General features: G+C 57.3%; 1 protein-coding gene and 1 long non-coding RNA gene across 4 annotated transcripts in view; one reads left to right on the top strand and one right to left on the bottom strand.

Moving 5' to 3' along the window:
* TRAPPC9 (trafficking protein particle complex subunit 9) overlaps nt 1-22,627 on the bottom strand; it is a 388,568-nt gene that overhangs the window by 96,994 nt on the left and 268,947 nt on the right. For all 3 annotated transcript variants that reach the window (XM_055545646.1, XM_055545647.1, XM_055545645.1), the window contains one exon: nt 6,607-6,759. In XM_055545646.1, coding sequence (XP_055401621.1) covers nt 6,607-6,759 — 153 coding nt within the window. The remainder of the gene's footprint in view (nt 1-6,606; nt 6,760-22,627) is intronic.
* LOC129626552 (uncharacterized) lies at nt 11,173-13,040 on the top strand. Its single transcript, XR_008702010.1, has 4 exons — nt 11,173-11,492; nt 11,929-12,060; nt 12,425-12,572; nt 12,906-13,040. It is a non-coding gene; the product is annotated as an uncharacterized LOC129626552 (long non-coding RNA).

The following is a 22,627-nucleotide window of genomic DNA, read 5'->3' as shown; positions in this document are numbered from 1 at the left end:
ATTTCTCTTGGGCGATGAGAAGACAGAGCTCCGATAAAAGCGTCTGTGAGAGTTAGCTAGGAGTCAATCAGGGAGGCTGAGGGGCTATCTCAGGCAAATCAGCGCAAACAGCTTAGCCTTCCTGCGTCTTTATTTATCATAAATACTTATTATTTGCTTATTTGGCTGCACTGGGTCTTAGCTGCAGCATGTGAGATCTTCACTGCGTCATGTGGGATCTAGTTCCCTGACCGGGGATTGAACCTGGGCCCCTTGCTTTGGGCATTCAGAGTCTTAGCCGCTGGACCACCAGGCAAGTCTCATCTGCCTCTGTCTTTAAAGTAAGGAGGGCTCGTGTATTGACAAGTTTTCCTCACTGGTGGGAACACTGTCTTGGAAATTGAGAGGCTGGGTATGGTTGTGTGCCAGGTCACCTGTCCTGGTGATGACTGACTACACTGAAGACGTTGTGCTTCAAGCCGTACAGGGTGTGACTGTCGTTGTTCAGTCGCTACGTCGTGTCTGACTCTTCGACCCCATGGACTGAGACACCAGAATCCTCTCTCCTCCACTGTCTCCTGGAGTTTGCTCAAATTCATGTCCATTGAGTCAGTGATGCCATCCAACCATCTCATCCTCTGTCGTCCCCTTCTGTCTTCAACCTTTCCCAGCATCAGGGTCTTTTCCAATGAGTTGGCTCTTCACATCAGATGGCCAAAGTATTGGAGCTTCAACATCAATCCTTGCAATGAATATTCAGGGTTAATTTCCTTTAGGATGGACTAGTAAAAACTGATGACAAATGTCAAATGTCAAAGCCACTGTTGAGCTTCTGGGATTTATAGAGGGTGACCAAACATGGCCACCATCAGCGGCATGGCCTGGGGCCAGACCCGAGAAGACAGCCCCTCTGGGCACACGACCCTGCTCCATACACCTCTGCTTCCCATTACTTAAGCCTACGTACCCTGAGAATCCCACAGAGGCATTCCAGCCCCTCGTCTGCTACTGATTCTTAGGCACCTAAAGCCCAGTTTGCCACTGGGCTCCTTGAGCCTCTGCCTCACCCTCAAGCAGCCAGATGGTTACAAATAACCTCTAGACAGAAGGCGGAAGACACGTGCTTATCAGCCCACCTGGCAGAGACCCAGCCCAGATGGTCCAGGCCACCAGCCTCCTGGGGATCAGCGGAGCGGGCACCCAGGTCTTGTCAGAAAACCTACCCGGGCTTGGATTCTGCTAGGTCAGTAGGCATCTCACCAACCCTGAAATGCTCTCCGAAGGGAGGTTTGCAACAAAAACAGGAAAATGAGAAGGGGTGCTGACACCGAGCTCGCCCCAAGCGCCTCCCGCAGCTGCCTCCCTTGCAGACCCTCTGTGCAGCACTGCCCCTGGAAAGGGAGCCAGGCTTCAGCTAGACGAGTCACGCTGGCTGCAAACTCCCTTCCTACGTTCACAGCACTCAGCGTCATGCAAGCAAGCTGGTGGCTGTTCAGCTCCATCAATGAAACAGAAACCATCCATTCACCAAATGGTTTCCATCCCTCAGTGCTAAGGATTACACATGGCACCGGGGTGGGCAGGGAGCACACGCCCGGGCTCCATCAGGCAGAGTCCACTCCAGGCTGAGTTCTTGCTCACCGCAGTGTCCCGGCACTTGGCACAAACTCCAGCAGGCGGAGGTCATCAGGGGATAGCTGCTGACAGGACCTGACCTCAAGAACAGCACAGCCGGGCCTGGGAGACAGTCTTGGGAGGAGAAACTTTCCTGTGCTCTGGAAGCACTATCCCAAACAGGAGTTGAGCACTGAGGGTTGCAGGGGCCCAGAGGAGGGCGGTTCCAGCTGGAGCTTGATGGGAGAGACGGCAGAGAGGGCTCCGGAGAAAAGCGGACATGGGAGGCCAATCATAAAGGGTGACCCCCACCTGCACCTGCGTGAGGCTTGTCTCTCCTCCTCCGAATGCCACATGGAGAGTGAAGGAAGATACAGTCAGCTTCCAAAGCTCCCAAACTAGACATTCTGGGGGACCTGACCCCATTCAGGCACCCCCGCAGACACGAAGGCAGGGACGCCAGGAGCCGACTGTGGGGGAGGCCCAGCCCAGCGCCCTCCGTCTGGGAGGAGCCTCACCTGGGGCCAGGCCCCGAGGAGAGCGGGAAGCGGGGGCTCAGCTGTGCTGACACCTTCCAGGGTCAGGAAGTGCGGCTGCGCCTCGAGGGTGGGCCGTCACTCCAGGCTGACCTCAGGCAACAGGAAAGAACGTGAGGTCTCGGATCCTGGCCGTCCAGCTCCGGGACACATGTCAGGAGAGTTATTCAACTTCCAGAATAAGTATCTATTTTTTAAAAGGGGTAGGCACTACCCAGCTTGTAGGTTGTAAGAAAAATGCTAGTATCCTGTCCAGCACCAGGTAGGGATCAGGTCTGGCTGCTACGCGGGAGACCCGGGTTCAATCCCTGGACGAAGAAGATCCCCTAGAGGAGGAAATGGCAACCCACTCTAATATTCTTGCCTGGAGAATCCATGGACAGAGGAGGCTGGTGGGCTACAGTCCACGGGGTCACAGAGAAATCAGACATGACTGAGCGACCAACGCTTTCACTTTTCCAGGGGATCAGAAGGGCGGATATAATGGTTAGGACTGATCCCAGCAGCACCCCAGAGCACATGTCCGCCCTAGGCTGCCATCACCACCCTCACCAGATGAGGAGGAAAGGGGAGCAGAAAGGCTACACGGAGGCCCGGGGGAGGGGGCGGGCGAGCGGGGCGGGAGCGCCCGCTGGTCGGCGTCTGCCCCGCTGCCCCGTGGACAACACACCAAGAGACTCGACACACAGGAGCCGCACACGTGGTGGTTTGCACAGCAGGGGTGATAATGGAAATGATACACAGGGTTTCAGAAGAGAGAGAGGGATCATAAATCTAGAAGAGCAGTATTCAATGTTAGCTCACTTGCCCGGGCCCAGGCCAGCGTGTGAACCGCTGAACCAGGGAGCTTCAGGGCTGAAAACACCGAGAAGCCCCTGGCGCTCACGGCCCCCGATGGCCAACTGCCCCCAACCCCCTGCTCCGCATGAGGCCACCCTGTCCCTGAAGAGGGCGGTCTCCCGACGACGCCCCAGGCAGCCTGCGGGGACCCTTGAGCCGTGCTGGCTCTTGGCCAGTTAGCAGGCTCCAGGCTCCATGTAGGAAAGCCTGCCTGGACCTGCAGCACCCGGGGTGGGTCGGGGGGAGGGATGGAGTTTGGGGCTGGAAGATGCAAACTATCACACAGAGAGAATGGATAAACAAGAATGTCCTCCTGTTCACCACAGGGAACGGTATGCGGTGTCCTGGGATAAACCAGAATGCAAAAGATACAAGAAAAAATGTATATATGGATACACCTGCGTCACTTTGCTCTACAGCAAAGTGATTGAGAGATTAATCTACAGAGATTAAACGTGACATTATAGATCAACTAGACTTCAATAAAAATTAAAAAAAAAAAAAAATCAGCACTGACGCCTGCCCTGCATGTTTCACAGAGCAGGGGTGCGGTCAGAGGAAGCAGGGCTGTGGTTTCCTGGGTGGGACGGACAACGCCTACTCTCCACCCCCCACCCTGTCTCATGGCCTTCGGGAGCCCAGGCGCCCAGGCTGCTGGGGGCAGGACACAGAGGAGGCGGCCCCAGAGCTTGACCTTTGCCTTTGGGAGGGGGGAGGGGAGTAGGGGAGCGGGAGAAAGGCAGGCAGGCAGGCCAGCCCGACTCCTCAGCACCGCCTGGGCCACCTGCGGCCCCAGCCTGCACCCTGTACAACCTGCCGCAGGGGGCGACTCGGGTCCACAGTGCACGGCGGGTCTGGAACACCCAGGCAGGTCAGTCCCACCAGAGGAAAGCTCCGTCTTACCCCACGAGGGCTGCGCCTTGAGCGCCCACCTCTGCATCTGCCCGCCCCCAGGCGCGGACACAAGGCACACAGATGGTGAGCCGCGTGCAGAGAGCGAGCTCCCGGCGTCCCCTGGGCTCTTCTGGGTGTAGCAGGTATTCTCTAGACACGTGTGCACACACCTACCGCGAGAGCCAGTTTCCTTTAAAATGCGTCTATCCAGCCGTACAGGCTTACATATGGGCCATTTTTATCACCGTGGATGGGTGTCAAATTAGGCTCGACTTTTTTATGAAGTCTAAATATTGAGAAAATATCAAAATGCATAATGAAATAATTAGGCAATTCCATCTTTGGTCTTCCCATCTGCTTGGATTTAGGTTTACAATAGCGAAAGTCTGCTCTTCGTCCCATGCCAGATGTCATTACCAGACAGGAGGGGAGCGCAGAGGGAAGAGATGTCCACAGTGTTAATTCTCGTCACTCGAATCCCCTGTGGGGACGGCCTTCCAATCAGTAAAGCTAGGAGACAGGTGTGCCTGGCACCTGGTGGGCATCCAATAAGGATTTGCTTGCATGAATTAGTAATCGAAACGCAAAATAGGGAAGTCAGCTTCTTTAAAGAATCAAGGCTGAAAGGAGAGAAACCCCAAAACATTTCAGTATGTTTTCAATAAAACAATGTAAGCGTTTTTGATGGTCACCATAATCCTACTAGGAGGCAAGGGCCACAGGCTCGAGTGGGGCTGACGGTTCAGTACCAGCTCCCCTTGTTTCTCTGCAGGAACCCGGAGGCAACTGCATCAGCAAGACAGGTGAGACATGCAGTGGGAGCTGGGGTGCGGGCACGCAGGACCAGGTGGGCCCCCAGGTCAGCGCCCAGGAAGCCACGCTCACAGGTGCTGCTGTGTGTCCTTGCTCCCAGCAAGGCCCAGTCTCTGTGGGTTCCGTGATGAGACCCCCTTCCCTCTGGGTCCCCCAAGCACACTGTGCCCTCCTCCCCGAGTGCAGACTGGATCACCCCCAGCCCAGTGGGCCAGGCTCTGCAGCAGCTCCTGGGGGAAGCTAAGGCTCTGAAAAGGGGCAGGGCCCCCTGCTCACATGGAGACCCCCACGAAGACCCCACACAGGAGGAGTGGAGCCTCCTCAACACAGGGGGGCCTCTCCTGGCTCCAGTGTCAGGACGCAGACACGAGAGCTGAGCACTGACTGCTGACCACCTCCTTCCTCCCTGCACCTCCATCCCCTCAAGGGGTCAAGAGCACTTTCAGGGCCCCCTGGTGGGCAGGTGAGCACTGCGCTGGCCACCCCGCCCAAGCAGGTCCTTGGCTGGACTCAGGCTGAGTTGGCCCTGCTCACTCAAACATGCCAGCTGACTGACCCTGACTCTGCTGAGATGCAGGGCACCTCGGGAAGGGCAACGCCGTGGTCCTGGCCGTTTTACTTCTCTCTCCACAGGCGACAAACGCCTAACCCCACGATGTGCACCTGGCTCCCTCCATGAGTCCCTGGACGCTCTATTTTTAGCGTCTGGTTCCCAAGCCATCCATCTGCAGCGCTTTTTCACAAGCTCCTTGGAGACAGAGGTCTGGTCTCCGAAGCTCAAATTCACATGAGCTGGCGTGAAGGAAGTGGCCTCCGTCCTGGAAACCGTGCCTCCTGCAGCCCGAGGATGTTTCCAGAAACCAGGAAGATGGTCTGGAATGATCCGAGACCACATGACAGGCTGCAGCCATCCCATTTCCACAGAATCAGTGTGTGAACGAGATACCAATAAATAACAGACAGTCCCCTCAGAGTTGCCTCTCCTGGGAAGACGCTCTAGGAGAGCCATCCTCTCACATCCGGAGCACTGCAGGGCACTTTCCACCCTTTGCCCCTTGACAAGCTTCTACTTACCTTTAAAAAGCCCACGCTAATGTCACCTCCTCTGTGAAGCCTTCCCTGACTGCGCTGCCCCCAGCAGCTCCTCTGATGAAGCACTCGGCCCAATGCTCTGTCCCTGTTGTTGCTGTTTAGTCCCTACGTCATGTCCAACTCTTGCCATCCCATGGACCGCAGCACACCAGGCTCCTCTGTCCATGGGATTTGCCGTGCATCTAATCCTTAGAGCACTTCCACCCCTTTCAAGACCATGCAACCACGTGAGGCCTCATCTCTGCATCTCCACCTCTCAGGTGGCTCACCGTACACCTGACCCAAAGCAGGCACTCGGTGAAGACTGCTGAAGAAACACAGAACCTAGGGAACCTGGGGTTCCCCCAGATTCCCACTCATCCAACTGAGTGTCAACCATGAGCCAGGCATTGCTCTGAAGCTCAGGGCAGGGCCAGCTGTTTTATGAAACTGACCTTTATAACAGTCTCCTAAACTGCTCCCATCCCAGGTTTTTCAAAATGGCATCTCTGCGCCTTGCTAAGCTGTTCAACCCAATTTCAGTTTCCCTGACAACCGCATCCTGCATTCAACTATCAGTGAGTGGAAGCCCTCCAGCCCAGCCATGGCAGGTAGCCGTCAGTACTTGTCACTATCACAGATCTGAATGCTGACAAGAAACAGGCGACCCAAGCCAAGGGCAGCCCCCGCTCCAAGCAGGCCCTTCCTCATCTTCCCTCCTGGGGCTCTGGACACGGTGAGAGGTGAGAAAATGTCTGCTCTCTGTCCGGATCTCCCTGCCAGGCCACTCCTGAGTTACCTGTGCCCAGCGCTCACTAGCTGACCCCTCTGGGCTCCTCGGGTCTGGGAAAAGGATATGATGGTCCAGTGGATGTCCAGCTTGCTGTTGATCTCCAGGCCTCGGGCTTCCTGCCTCTCCTCCTCCAGGTGTTTGGAATTTGCAAACTGCCCCTTATCCGCAGGGGATTCTGGGAAACTCTCAAAGTTGAACTTGTCCACTTGAATGGCCATTCTAAGAGAAGGGGAAACACAGCAGAAGCTGAATCAGGACGGCAATTTCTTCTGCGGGCTCTCGGGGAATCAGCACATGCCAGCGTGAAACAGGAGAATGAATCATTATCGTTAGTAATTCATAACGGAGTTGCTCCAAGAAAATGAAATAATTGACTCCCAGGGCGGCACTGGCTTCAGAGCTGGTTCAACACAGTTTAGCACGAAAGACAGAGTCAGCGAGTCCAACCCCAGAAAGAAATCTGGGTTCTGGAACAGGATAAAGCGGACAGGAACCAAAGGGAAAATCGCAGAGCGGGCTGGCAATTACTCAGCCCTGAGGCCCCAGAGCCCAGTGGGAACTGCAGACTCAACACAGAGCCCTGCCTGTCACCTCAAACTTCATCCTCCGCCAGACTGGCTTGTTCACACATGCCGCACCCAGCCAGCCACATGCTGCGCCCCGCCAGCCACATGGCACCCCACCAGCCACAAAGCACCCCGCCTGCCCACTTGCAGCCCCTGCGCCCAAGATCCCCCCCACCTTCAGGTTTCTGCCAAGTCTCACACCCTGGGTGCCCACACTCTTAATCCTAGGGCAATTTCCATCCCGTGACTCAGCCTCTGTGCCATGGCTCCCTGTGTGGGAATGCTCTTCGCCTGACCCATGGCACGGCTGGAGTCTTTCATCCTTTAGATCAGACCTTCAGAAAGGCCTTCCTAGACCACCTCTCTGCAGCAGCTTTCTCTCTCACCGCCCTCGCCTTCTCCAGGGCAGTATTCAATCTATTTCTGCTACACCATGTACCACGAGCTGCAAATATTTACTTCTGGATTTGTGAGCTGTCTATCAATCCTATCAGAATTCGGCTCCCTGAAGGCAGAGATGCTCTTGTCTTGTTTAGCAGTGTTTCCGGGCCCAGAGTTGTGCCTGCCTGGCACACTGCAGGAACCAGTTCAAAGAAGAAATGAACAGTGAATTAAGATCCTTCCCTAATAGCCTAAAGGAAATCAACCCTGAATATGCATTGGAAGCACTGATGCTGAACCTGAAACTCCAATACTTTGGCCACCTGATGCGAAGAGCTGACTCACTGGAAAAGACCCTGATATTTTGCAAGACTGACGGCAGGAGAAGGGGGCTACAGAGGATGAGATGGTTGGATGGCATCATCGACTCAATGGACATGAGTGAGCAAACTCCGGAAGATAGTGAAGGGCGGGGAAGCCTGTTGTGCTGCAGTCCATGGAGTGACAGAGTCACTAAACAGCAATACCCAGGCCACCGCTGCCTGCCCCATACCTGCATCCACGTTCAGCTGTGTCTCCTGCTGAGACAGCTCCTGGTCTGTAGGAGGCGGTCAGGCTCTAACCGCCTGCTGCCTCCCCTCCCTTGCCCATGGTCCTGACATGCACACAGCTGGGAGCTGGCTGGGTCTCACTGATGTTTGAAATCCTACCTGTTAGCACAAAGTCAGGGACAGAGTAGGTACTCAACAAAAATGTGCTACATGAAGGGATGTAGAGAGAAGGGGAGAAAGGGCGGCTCCTTCGTGTCAGGCCCTCAAGATGACTGCCAGTCAACAGATAACAGTAGGCATTTTCTTTTAATTCATAGTCTGTGCGGTGGCCGAAATATTCCCCTGAACTCCAGCAGGCACTAATGGGCCTTTGGCGATTTCTGTCTTTAACAAGCAGGAGCTGGTATTCAGGGCGTATAAATAGCAAAGTAAACCTGAGGAAGAGGCCTTGAGCGCTTGGAAAGAATTACTGGGATACCGGTCAATGTGCAGCCTCTGGCCGAGAGCGATTAAGGGTCGGCCGCCAGAGTTAGGGGCACTTCAGTGTAAGCACAGAAACAGTGCGCTTCAGGGCAAGGACCACGTTCAAAAAATTACCTTTTTACCATTCTTTTCTGATTACAAAAGTAGATAGGCTTACTGCAAAAAGCTAGAAAACAGAGAACAGCATGCAAAAGGAAAAGCACTCAGAATCTTATACCCTTATGATTGATATATGGATTCTATAGTCTTTTTTTCCTAAGTGTTCCTATTTTAATGTAACAAACCATTACATAAGTGTATGTGTAAGTCATAAAAGTGTTAAATATATGCATACACACATACGTGTACACACAATTTTAAGGCTCGCTTTATTCTGTTAATATGAGATGAACAACTCCACACCGTTGAAGATCAGTCTGCAGAAGATTCTATCACACGGGTGTATCATAATTTTACCAGCTCCCCTATTTTTCATACTTTTCAGGTATTTTGCATTCTTTAAAAAAAAATATTGGTGGAAAAAAAAAGACATAACCACCATCTTTCTGCTTAAATTTCCTCGCTGCATTTACGGCTATCTGTGAGAGTACACCTCTAGAGGTGGAATTACTGATGTGGGGGTATGAAAGCCTTTTAGGCCCAGAGGCAGAGAACAAGTCCCTTCTCAAGGAGGTTCTCCCCAAGCACGTGCCCTCAACAGAGCCGGGGGCAGGGTGGGGGCGGCCCTCTCTGCACCCTGGCCGATACTGATGATGATCCAGTTTCAAATCTATGCCAGTAAGAGGCAAGCTGCTGCTTCGCTGATGTTTCAGTCTGCAGGTCTGAACTACTCCTGAGGCTGAACACTTCTTCAGGAGTTGCCCAGTCGTCTCTTTCTCCCCTGTGGGTATAGCTGGAGTGCCTCGAATGCCCACTGAGCAGAACTGCTTCCTACTCCCTCACTTCCAAGGTGGCCTGAAGCAAACTAGTGCTCTCTTCAAACCAAAGGTCAGAATACATCCTAAGTTTCACTAAAGGGGACAAACTCAGTCTCCTCATCTGGTAACTCAAAAGGAACCAGTAACTGTTACCTGGCAGGTGGGTGTGGACACGTCCCGACACCCGGCTCTCTTCTGGCCAAATGCAAAGTGGAGAGAGAGGCCCGCTCTCAGAAGACTTGTGATCAGAATAGATCAGAATGCACACTGACCACTGGGATTATATTTGTGACTGCCTGGGCCAGTGGGGCGGGAGGGGTGGGGTGGGGGGAGGCTCTTTCAAACAATTTCGGACTGAGCCTAAGCATCACATTACATCACCCACCACCACCCTTAAGAAATGCACAGCCAGGTGTGCCCACAAAAGAGGAGAGGGGAAAAAATGAAATGCAACAAACGCTTACCACGTGCCCAGCCTGGGCTAGGTGTTTTCAATACGTATTCATCTTTCTATGACGGCGGCCTAAGGATGCTGTGATGTGCTTCCTTTCACAGATGCGATGAAGCTCTGTGAGCGAAAGCCACCTGCCCAAAGGCACAGAGCTGGCAGCGCCTCTGGGAGCCTGTGCTCAGACGGGGCCGCCCTGATTTTTGCTTTCTCTGGCTCTCCCTTGCTCAGGCCAAGGACCTAAAAGGAAATGATCTTTGCTCCTCTGGTTTTCAGAGCTGGTGGAAGACACAGACCTGGTGACTGCAGAGCCCGCCAGCCACAGGCCACCCCACTCCCCAAATTTACAACATCACTCTCCCTCCAGCAGCCCCAGGGCACACCATGCAGCGAATGTCTCAAAGGCAGCACCCTTCTTCTGCACGGATGATGGAATCGAGGTACTAGAAGTTGAGTGACTCACCTAGGGGGCACCTAGCCTAGAATCCTGGAGCCAGGATGGCAACTCTGGGACCCGAAGACTACTCTACATCTCTGTCGACCTGGATGTTGGGCACGGCCCTGAGCCTCACCACCGTCCTTCATGTCCTCCAGGAAGGGGCTGGAAGCCAGGCCCGGGCACACAGAGCGTCCCATACGTGGAGGCGGGGAGGCTGAGGGGCCAGGCAGTTAAGAAGTGACCCGAGCCACTCATGCAAGAGCTTCAGACCTGAATGCGGTTCTGATACTGACCTAGCATCCCAGCACATTCTGCAGCCTCCGCTCCAGACAGTCCCCACCGCTATTTGAGTCTGTTCATCTTTGCCGAGTCGGAGGGAAATAAAACTAATACTACTATGGAATGCCAATTTTCATGTTTAATTTTATGGCCAAATGTGACAATAATAGTTAAGAGCTGGCACTAAAAAAAGGTGCTGTGATTTCTGAAGAGTCTATAAAAAAAGTGGTGGTTTTTTTTGTTTTTTTTTTTAAATACCATATCATATGATTCAGCCTTTGAACAGCTGATAACCTCGCCAGGGAAGTCATAATGATGACATTTAAATACAAATCAAGGAGTCGGATTTAGAAGGACTATCCATGTATAATTAAATTGAACTTTCATTGGGAGATAATTGATAGTTATAAGACGGTATTCTAAATTTATGTAGTGCATCCTTCGGGAATCTGTTTGACTATGCAGAACACCAGCCTAGTCTCTGGTTTATAATGAAGTACTAGCCAAGTGGAAGGGAGGAGGCCGGTCTTCCGGAGTCATTCATCCTCAATGAGAAGAACTTGGGGCAGACAGGAAAATGGCATCAACACTGACTCCTGGCTCACACCCAAGACGATCATTTTCTCATTAAGCCTCGTAGATCAGTTATGGTTTCAAAGAAAGCTTCCTTGTTATCATTTTTAATTGAAGAGAAGATACACTGTATTATAAGAATCAAAGCGCCATCGGGGATCACACCAAACGTGAGACTGGCAGCACCCACGGGCACCCGGCACCTGCCTCACCACCACCGTCTCCCTCCATCCTCATACCCACCACCTGCCCAAGGCCACAGGGAGAGCAGACAGAGCAGAGGACTCCTAACCCGGGCTGGGGGGCCCGCAGCAGGTGAGCATGGAGGTGGGGATCTGCAGAGGCGTCCCTGCCCTGCAAGCTCCAGGCACACACCTGGCAGATGTAGCTAAGTGCTAGGCACTGGGCGGGGTCGGGGAAGCTCAGACACGGCAGGCGCCCGGGGGGGGCCAGGGCCCCCCCTCTCGCTGCCCCCACCCAGGCTGGGGTCCACTCGTAGGGGGAAGGCTGAGCCGACGCCAGCGTCTGACAGGTCCCAGCCCCCTTCACTCTGTCTCAGGGTGCTCCGTTTGTCTGGGTCTCCAGTTCCTCACCTGTGAGCTGGAGGTGGTTAAGGGCCCACCCACCTCTTGATGGGCTTTCTGTGAGTTCAGCCAAGGCCAGGGTGGGGGCTGGAGGGGCTGCCAGGCAGCCATGGCCTCTTGCTACGGAGACAGCTTCTCCGAAGAGTGACCACATGGTGTGATCGCAGGCAAGGGGCCGGCCAGTTCTGCAGGAGGACAGGACCAGAGGCCCGCGTGGCACCCATCACACTCCCCCTGTGCACGTGCTCCCTGGCCATCCACGCAGGGACCCTAGGGCCCAGCGCCCACCTTCCAGAGGGGTGAGCTGAGGGAGAACAGACCTCTTACCCACGAGGACCTGCTCTCCCAGGGCCCTCAAAAGGCTCAAAGGCTGCCCTGGCCAGTTCTCACAACTTCCTCCAGGGAACCCTGACTCCAAGGCACCCCCAAGACCCAGTTTCTCTGCCTCCCATCCACCTTCCAGGCTGGCTGGGGCACCTCCCTCTGTCACCATGCCCTGATATCCCCAGTGCCCTGTCCACCTCCTCCCTGAGGGCAGCCAGACTCTGCTGAGCCCCCTCTAGCCCACGGCTACTTCCACCACAGCCAGACACGCAGCCTCCAAGTCCTTCCGTGAACCCGACGCCTCCTGCGTAAAACTGATACGTGTTTATGCTGTATTAGAGGACCACAAACGAAGTGACACGTCTCACGTCCAGAGACACCAGCTCTCATGTGTCAGCAGCATCTCCTTCCATCTCAGCCAACGTTTCGGTGGAAGCACAACCCCCTTTCCTTGCATTTCTGCAGATGAACGACTACTTGGGGGCCTGTAAGTAGTGTCCTCCGCTCAGAAGACAGTGCTTAATAAAATGAGATTTACTCTTAATGCCATCGAGCTGCCAGCTGCCCCCCACAACCCGTGGGAAGCAGAGTGAGGCCTGGATCCCTGCCTCCTGGGGTCGCCTTTAATTGATTTCTCTCTGCTGGGCCTTCTCCAGGAGGAGCCTTCCATCTAAGCAGGGCTGGCTGGCCTGCCGGATCCCTGCCATGCAGCAGGAAGGGGAGGGATGAACTCCCCAGCAGGCAGGGAATTCAAGCTTAACTCTGCTCTTGACGAGACGTGGGGCCCAGGGCGGGTCACTGACTGAAGCGTCTCCTCCAGGACGGAAGACTGTGTGGACGGAGGAGCTAAGGCTCTGCAGCCACCCAGAGCTGGATTCTAAGCCCACCTTGGTCACCTGGGAGCTTGGCAGCCAGAGGCAGGTTAGGCTGGTGTCTCCAGGCCTCCGCTTCTTCACGTGTGAAATGAGCACGTGAGGCTGGGGTCAGTCAGGATTGTGGGGAACCTGGACCACTTGGCATATCATTAATGCTCAAAATTATAGCAATTACTTTGGGGGGTGGTTAAAAAAATGTTGCTAGAATGGATTGAGGTCCAAACAGGAAAGCGTTTATAAAGACATTTTACAAAAACTAAAAGGTAAGATAAATGCTAGGCGTTGGTATTTCATTTATTCTTTTCACTCTCCTGTGATCACAGAGAACGTTCCCCCAAGACCAATGTGCAAGCAAGCCACTGCGTCCTCAGCCCGCATCCTTCACGGCCCCCCACTCCCGGAGGTCCCCCAGCGCTGGCCCGGCTTCCCGTACCCCCTCTCTCCGCTCCCTGCAATGCCCTACTCACAGAGCCCACTGTGCCCCTGGCTCGGTGCGAGCTCACCCCAGGCAAGGCCCCCTCTCTGGTGAGCGCCAGGAACCATGTCAGCAGTCCCCTGGACCTCTGGGTCTCTAAGGGTGAGCCTGGGGTTTCCTCCAATGCTCCTCTCTGACAACTCTGGGGAGGTCTATACTGAGATCAAAAGACCAATCAGACGCTTTCCCAGAAGTCTGAAAGGCCTGGTTTCTGCCCACCTCTGCCTTCTGCACCAGGGGAGCCTGTGACGGGTCACCCACTGGGAGCCCCCACCCTGGGAAGCCATGAGAGGGGCCTGGGGCTTCCTGGGAGGGGACACGCGTTAACCCCAGTGAGGACCCGGCCACAGAGCACCCTCAGGGTTTGTGCCTGCCCGCTGCCAACTGGAACAGGAAACGAGCTGCTTGCAAGTCCCGGCTTCTCCCCACAGCCCGTGCCCAGCCCATGTGGGCTGGGAAAACCCCGGGGAGCTGGATTAGGGCGGCAGCCTCTGTGGGCTCAGCCGGTCCATGGCCACCACACAGCCTTAAGTGAAAAGCAGGCGCATGACACCCTCTCGGGCTCCTCTGAGTCCTCCAGAGTGACGTGCTGGCCAGGGAGGGACCGCTGAAGCAGCAGCGTCCCCGTCGGGTGCCCGCTTCTCTCCCATCACCTGTGCAGAGGACGTGCCTGAACCTAAGGGCGAGGGCACTGGCAGGGTCCTGGTCGGCAGCCCCGTCATCCCGACCACGTCGGGGTCCTGCACGGCCGCTGCGGGTCAGCGTCTGTGCCCAAGGGACCCGCGCTGACGGGATGCTCGCCATTGCCCCCTCGTTGCCTTACCCCACGGCTCCGCCCGGGGTGCAAGGACAGAACATGCTGAGGGCAGCCTTGGGGTTCAGCGGGGTGCTGCCCGGGTCAGACCCAGGGCAGATGTGGGACCAGCCACGCCGGGACGATGGTGCTCAGAGAGTGGCCAGCACGTTGTGGGCCCCACGCCCTGCTCAGCATGCAGGGAGGCGGGTGAACCTGAAGCAGGGCCCCTCCCTGGGAGCTGCAGGATCCTGGGGGAAAGTAGACCAGGGGAAGACAGGCTGGGAGGGCTGCGGTGAGTGTGCCAAGGGTTAGGACCCGAGGACCTCGGTGCAGTGTGGCCTAGAGAGGGGGCGCCCGGCGCTGCCCACGTCCCTGAGGCTGCTCAGGCTGGGAGTCAGGCGGAGGTGAGGAGGGAGCCTCCAGGATCCTCAGACTGTCACACGTGGCACAGCGCGTGACGTGGTAGAGCGTGAACCCTCCCAACTCCGCACCCTGGACACCGGGCTGGCTGCCCCAGGGGCGACACCGGGCTGGCTGCTCCAGGGATGCGGCTGGAGGGGTAAGCAGAGCCAGCCCACGGAGACTCACGGGGGACATCCCCTGCTCTGCTGGGCAGGTGGACCCATGCGGAAAGCGAGGTCAGAAGTGTGTTTTAAGAAGAAAGGGACATTTTTTTAAACACCAGAGGAGACAGAGGAGAAGGAAGCCCCAGAGGGAGAAGTTTACTGAGAGCCTGCTCTTGGCACACACGCCACCCTTCCAGTGGCCTCACTGCCTTCACAGAGTGGATGGGGAAACTGAGGCAGAGCGGTGGGGCTGGCGGCCGGGGGCCCCCTGTGTGCGCAGAGCATCCGCAGGGGAGGCGCTGCACCTCCCGCCCAGGTGACACCTGGCAGGGATGCTGCCTGGAAGCGAAAGCCCAGGGCCTCGGTCCAAGAGCCCAAAGGGAGAAGGCAGGCTTCCCCGGGGTCTCACGCGGGTCGGACAAGGAGTGCAGGCTGCGGTAGAGGCGGGGGGTGGTCGAAACCCACTTGGCCAACAGCGGTGCGGAGCTCGCAGGCCCAGCCCCAGCTCTAGGGACGCGAAGAGCAAGAGGGAAACAAACCCATCTCTGGCAGACTTTCCCCTGGCATGCTGCTGAAGAAAGAACTCGGGAGAAATCCATGGAAGTGTTTTGACATCTGGATTTAAGACAGACCACGGCAGTTTCCCTCATCAAGCTAATCAGAAGCACAAGAACCAGCAGGTAAAGAGCCCTGAAATAGCTTCTGTGGAACGGTTACAGATGGATCAGACAGCTACAGCCATCAGAGCGTGGTGCGAGGACCCTGGTACCCCACCAGTCTCAAAGGTAAATGAAATTCACTGCATTTGCTGAAGGCCAACAGTCTTCAATTAGCCTCCGGGGAAATAAAAGTTCCCTTTGATAAAAATGCCCCTGTTAAGTGGAGCTGAACCTTCACGACCCTGTGCAACTGGTGTCTGGGGACCAGGAATCCTTCTGCGTCGGGATGCAGATATCCTGCCTTCTACAGGGTGTGTGCCTGCCCTTCCCTAAGCTGGGGAACACGGAAGGGAGGGGCACAGGCAGGGGCGGGGCATCCGGGGTGCACGCGCGCCTGGTGGGGTCCCCTGACCACTGAGACCTTCCTGAGGGCAGGCTCTCTGCGGGGTTCTCGACAATCACCTCTCTCTAATTCTCACAACCAGCCTGCTGATAAACGTTATCGCTGTCAGTGTCCGAATCCTACAGAAGAGGAACCTGGGGCTCCCTCGGCGGTGCGCGTATGGCCGCAGAGGACGGAGGGGCAGGCACTCTGGGAGGCAGGGGGACGCAGCCCTGTGCCCGTGGAGCCCAGCCTCCTCCCCGCACACCCCGTCCAGGAAAGGCTCACGGGTGCCCGGCAGACGCCAACCAGTCCCCACGGTGGGGTCCCGATGGCTGTGAGCCTCCTCTGCCGGGCTCTGCTCTCCAGCCAGCACACGGGGTAGCCCCCGGGGAGCGTCCTGAATGCTGTAACCCTCCGGTTTGTCACCTGTATGAGCACATGACTGGGCTATAAGAGGTGATTTGTGGATTAATCTGGACAGCGTATTCTTCATAAGAAAGCCTTTCAGAAATCCTAGTTCTCGCATCGATATTATTACACGATTCCTTCCGCTGGGTACCCCAAACCAGATGCAGGCCAGCTCCCAGCTGCTCCCCTCCAGCATTTCTCACTCCCTGTCTCTCCACACCCCGGGCCTGTGACCCCCTTCCCCTGCCCTCCAGGCCTGGGCAGCAGGCTGTGTGGACCGGCCCTGCCCACTCCCCGGCTCTAGTTTTGGCAACCTGATGACGTCACTCTACCCTGGCCTCCCCTCAGCCCCCCGCACCCCACGTGCAGGGCCCGGATCTCTACCCCGGCCTCCCCTCAGCCTCCCGCACCCCACGTGCAGGGCCCGGATCTCTACCCCGGCCTCCCCTCAGCGCCCCACACCCCATGTGCAGGACTCGGATCTTGGTTGTACGTCAGTGGCCGTGGTTCTGAAGGGCTGCAGCTTATCCAGAGAACAGAACTGGAAGTGGGGGTGGTGAGCGCTGACGAAGTCTAAGAAAAGTGGATTCGAACACACCCTTGATGTCCTGCCTAGTGGTTTCCTAGAGCTTCCAGAGATTGCTTTAGACAAAGGGCCCAAGGAGGTTTACCAGAAGGAAGGCAGCAGCCAGGGGAGGGGTAGGGAGGGGGGCGGTGCTGAAGACAGGCAAGAGACCTGAACGGAGGCTAGTGCGGTGGCCCAAATGCAAACCACACTTGCCATCAGAACAGCAGAATGTCTAGGGCATGGGATTCCCAGAGGGATTTACAAGTTGGAGACTGCCCAGTTATCATGTATGTGCAAACAGCACCAACAGGTAGTACACACACACAATGCGTGTACAAACACTGAGATATCATCAGGGGAGACTCCTTGACGAAGCAAAAACTGGAGTACGTCTGCGGAAGGTCAGAACTCTTTCTGAGGCCCGGGTGTTGGGCAGCAATCCCTACCACGCGCTGGCCCTCTCCTGGGCCGGGCACTACCCTCAGGCCACCTGATGTGCTGAGCTGAGCTGAGCCCTCACTCCCACTGGACCCCAGGCAGCCCCTGAGCGCAGCACTGTCGCTCCTGTCTGCTCCGGTGGGGAAACTGAGGCTCCCCAGCTGCCCCCGGGCTCGTGAGGGATGCCATGGTCAGGGGGCGAGGGTGGCAGCCCGTGAGCTTCAGCCTAGTGAAATCGGGGTGATGCTGAAGCAGGGAGAAAGTGGGGGCCCGGGCCTTCACTCCAGAGACACCCACATGAGCCCTCATTATGTCAACAACCAGCTCTTCTGATTAACCTCTTCACGTGACTGCGCCAAAGCCGACAGCAAGACAGCGCTCCCGCCGCCCCGACACCACGGAAAGGCCTTGGCGTGGATTTCTCTGTGGCCTGTCTGGGCACTGGGGACCCCACCTGTCTCTGTGGCTTGCTCTCGTGGGGCCCCACCCGCCTCCTACCGCCAGCACCACAACGATCTTGCTGTTCCCCGTCTGTGCCCACACTGAACACCGCTCTCCGCACCCCAGCCTCCCCCGGCTAAGCTCACCCTCAGCATGCCTCCCCTGGGGCCGCTGTGCTCCCCGCAGCCACCCTGGAAAAGAGACCTCCCCACCTGACAGTGCTCGGGGACAGACACAGCCTGCCGGTCCTCGCCTTCCTGGAAGAAAATGCAGGCCCAACTGGGAGTCACCCCAAAAGCCTTTCGTGTGGCTGAAGCAGCACCTCCCCGAGGGGGCCAGGAGCTGATTGATTTTAAGGCAGTGAAACATCTCCATTTTCTTAACAAAACGCCTCAATCATTACTAAGCCAGATGCCATTAGCAAAAAGGTGTTTTCACACCTAATGACACGTTTCATCGATCCTGATCTAAATGCCCTACTTCCTAGACGCGATGAGGAAAGCAAACAGGAAAGGAAGGAGTTCAGATTTCCGCGCATGTGTCCAGCTTGGGAAGGGCACCGCAGGGTGGCCAGCCTCTCACCCCCGAGTCAGTGCAGGGGGCCGACAGGGCCCTCGGGCCTCGGAGACACAGAGAACCGGGCTCGCGTCTCACCTCTGCCCATGTCGGAGCCATCCCAGGAAACGGCCCCACCTCTGCCCATGTCGGGGCCATCCCAGGAAATGGTCTGGCCTTTTGCAGCCTTTTCTTGCTGTAAAAATGAGGACACGGAGGGCAACATCAGGGTGAGTCGCTGATGTTTAAAAAGGTCTCGGACCTCATGCTGAGCAGCCAGGATGCTCTCCAGGCAGGAGGGCTTCCTGGAGACACACCCCACCAGGGACAGCACCCCCTGGTGCTGATCGGGCCACAGGGAGCAGAGGGCACCAGGGGGGCACAGAGCATGCGAGCTCCTCAGGAGGGTGTGCAGGGCCCCACGGTCCAGGCCCACACACCGCCGCTGGTTCACCAACGCCCCTGCCCCGGGGCCTGCCGCGCCTTAGCCCAGAGCCCAGGGCCCAGCTCCATGACGCCCACTCTGACCTGCTCCCCCTCCTCCCCACGAGAAGTGCACCCTCCCTACCCCGACCCCTGACCCCTGTGCCTGCCATCTAACAGACGGTTAAGCACACTCATGACCCTGCTTGGCTCACATGCCTGTTACACACACACACACCACCATGAATTCACAGAGGGAGGAAGCTGTCTCACGTCTCTCATAGACCTAGAACTTAGGTGTTCCACAAGAGTTTGCTGAATGAGTTACTCAAAACTGCCTCTGAGAACCTGAATGATGCGATGAGGATGAGGAGCCCAGGGGGGTGAGACCGAAGGCTGGAGTCACGCCCAGACCCCTGGGCCCTCACGTGCCAGCCCGCCCGGCCCACTGACTGCGAGGAGAAGTCTGGACTGGCAACAGGGGCAGCCCCCAAGGGCCCCGCGGGGGGGGGGGGGGGGGCACAGCGGGGGGCTGTGGGCGGAGCAGGACGCCGCATGGAGGGAGGGCATGGCAGGGGGCCACTGTGGGGGTGGGGGCCGCCCCGCCCGCCTCCTCCCCAGAGTGGCCATGGCCAGTCTATGGACCTCCAGGCAGCAGCACCGTGGGCCCAACTCCAACGGGGACACCGTCTTTCTGTGCAGGAAAAGGGGTCCCTGGGGGAGGCAGAGTATGCATCAGTGGGGGGCAACCTCAGAGGGGAGGGGCCAGAGAATGGGACCCCCTAGCTCAACAGAGCAGAGGCTTCGAAAGCAGAACTGGGACGTGACCCCCCGGGGCCCACAGCTGAGTCTCAGGTTCTGCTCAGCCCTGAGCCGAGGCCGCACAGGACACCACTGGCCACCGGGGCGGAAGCCAGGCTGCCTGGCTGGGGCTCCGAGCACAGACACGAGCATCTCGGCCTGACCCCGAGGGGCCCAGGGGGACTGCTGGCTGCGCTGCCCCCGTGTCCCCTGAGATCACACTGGGACCTGGAATCTGGCCACGGGGAGGTATTTGCACCCCCGAAGTTGGCGAGCGCTACCACCCAGGGTGAGCTGTTAACGGTTTAGCAGGTCACACTGGACAGACCCAGACCAGCAGAGCACAGGCTTGGGGGACTGAGCTGGAGGAGCGGAGATCTCGGCGCCCAGCCCAGGAAGGCGAGGCGGGGTTTACACAGGGAGCCTCACTGGACAGGCTGCCTGCCAGAACAAACCATCAGCTCTCTCCAGAGGCCCATAAAGAACAGAGTCAGAGTCTGCAGTGTCCAAAACAAAGTCACACCTGCCGCGCAAAAGAACAGGAAAAGGTGACCCGCTCTCAGAAGCAGTGATGCCAAGCCCAAGCCCATCCACTTGCCGGAACCACCTGCCAATAGTGCCTGAGCCTAAAACCTAGAGCCCCCAGAGCACCGCAGACGTCCAGGGACGTGAGCTGAGATAGGGGCCTCCAAGTAACTTGATAACACGGCCAGCCTCAGACACAGTGCTGGTCTCACATCTGAGGGGGAAAAACAAAGAAAGGCCGCTCGGCCCTCCCCACGCCTCCAGCAGCCCCTGCCTCTCTCCTTACAGAGCATCAGGCTGCCTGCTTCTCTTCCAGATTTGTGGGTCCCCGCAGCCCCGCATAATTCTGCTCCTCTTCTGCAACTGGGTTTCGACAGGTGGCCTCGAACTCCAGGAACACAAAGCTACAGCCTGGCACCCGGGCATGGGAGGCGGAGGGGGCTATTGCTGTAACCACAGCCCCAGCCAGGCTGCTCAGTTCAGCAGGGCATGTCTGCAAGCGGGCTGAGCTGGGGACCAGGCTCTGGGACCCCCTCGCTGCCTTCCCAGCCTCGTCTCCAGACCACGCACTCCGACCTCCTCGAGGGCCTAAACCTCAGCACACTCACCTGTAAAACGGGGTAACCACCACCTCCTGGTGGGTGAGGCTTTCCCCAGCCCTGGGACAGTCCTCGACTTGGCCGTGGGCATGAACACTGCCATGAACGGGCCCCGTGTGTCTACACACACCTCTCCAGGACGCACGGGCAACAAAGACAAACACTTAGGGTGTGGGTGGCAGGTAAGGGGTACACCTTCGCTTCCCTTATCTCTGGGACCACCTGGATGTCGTGGATGCAGGGGGAAGGTCGTACTTACGGAGGGCTGGCTGCACAGAGCCTGCTGCCCAGACCCGAGTTTGCCTTCCGCTCTGACCCCCAGGATGGGCCAGGGCAGGAGCCGCCCCAGAATCAGCGTTCACGAGTGCAGGACTCGGCTAGGAGCGCTCCCAAAGTGCTCCCCAGCAGCCTCGGCCACAGCAGGCTGGATGGATGCTGGCAGGGGACACAGTGGGGAACAGGCAGCTAGTGGCTAGACCAAGGCTTCGGAAACGGCTCCCGCTTTGCATTCAAGTGGCAAACGCAGCCCAGGCCTTTAAGGCAACAGATGAGAGCTATTTATAACCTCCCTCCTTCCAGTCAAGATGTCAAAAGGACAAAAAGGTAACAGTGCCGAGATGAACATTCAAAGACAATTTCAGCCCCTCTAGACCCATCAGGTCCAGGGAGAGGCCCTCCGGCGTTAGGCCCCACGGAGGAGGGAACTTGGCTTCCTTTCCAACCCACCACAGAAACTGGCTGTCCCTGGGAGACCCCGACCTCCTCGGGGGGCCTGCACAGGAAGGAGGAGCGGGGGGGGCCACACAGGGTTACGTGAGATAAAGCCATCGCGGACACAGCAGCACCCCCACTGCCTCGCTAACGCGCCCCTTTCAAAGATGCGGAAACCGAGGCTCTGGCGGGATCAGCCCATGCTCCCTCCATGGCTCCACTGTCCCTCGCAGCAAGCGAGCCCGCAGTCCTGCCCCTCACCATGCACCCCCCAGGGGGGTGAGGGCAAAAGCCAGGAGGCGACTCCAACTCCACGTCTACAATTTCAAGCATGGGGTGACGGGAGGCCACTGCGACTTCAAGGGCTCGGCCTTCTGACCTGAAGGCGAGGATTTCAGTCATAACTGCCAGGTACCGGCCGCCAGTCACACCGGGACAGCGTTGCCTCCAACACACCCCACTTCACAGAGCAGGAGAGTGAGGGGCACCAGCGGGGAATGGCTGGGCTAACAGTCACAACTGCAGCTCCCAAACACTGTTCCCACCTGGAGCCCCGGAAAGAAGGTCGGCCGCCCCTCCGACGGTCTGGCTCACACCCGCGGCTCAGGCGGCGGGGCCCCCTGACCCCGCCTTCAGCCCGGCACAGCCGGAAGGGAACAAGCGCACCCTCCTCTCTGCACAGACTAAACGCGTCTGAGCCCCAGCTTCCACGAGGCTGCACAGAGCCCGGCCCGAGCCTGCTCGTCCCGGTGGGGCAGTGGACTCGGGACGGTCCCGTTGGTGGCGAAACCAGAACCGCCTCCAACGGCCTCGGGCCAGGCCACCCACCGAAGGCGCTGTGATCTCTGTCACTTGTCCACCCACGCTGGTAAGACTGAGGCTCCGACCGTCGCCTCTTGTCACGGAGTCATTAAGGATGACAAGTCCCAGGAAGTGGGGGAGGAGGGGAAACACGAACGCGAGGATGAGGAATCAAACCTGCCTCCCCCTGGAAACAGGACTGTGACTTACAGCTCCACAGCAGACGACGAGGGCCCGACAGAGAAACCCTGCTGAAAACGAAGGAGGAAAAAACCACCCGGAGTTGTTTTGCCTCCCATCCAAATTAGAAAATGCTACTCTCCGGATGATTTATGCTGCAATTTTTTCCCTTTATTCACAGAGAATCTGTCAAGCGTCACAGGAGCACCGAACAGCGGTGATATGATTCAGAAATAAAGAAAAGGCTGGGAACGGCTGAGCACACAGCCTGGGTCTGAGGCGACCCCAGAGCCAGGGCCCTGGACGTGTGAGGGCGTGGGAGCCCTGGGCCTTCAC

Source organism: Bubalus kerabau, chromosome 14 (assembly GCF_029407905.1).
Source record: "Bubalus kerabau isolate K-KA32 ecotype Philippines breed swamp buffalo chromosome 14, PCC_UOA_SB_1v2, whole genome shotgun sequence".
In the NCBI taxonomy this organism is placed as follows: domain Eukaryota; kingdom Metazoa; phylum Chordata; class Mammalia; order Artiodactyla; family Bovidae; genus Bubalus; species Bubalus kerabau.
This window is presented reverse-complemented; position numbering and strand designations above follow the sequence as displayed.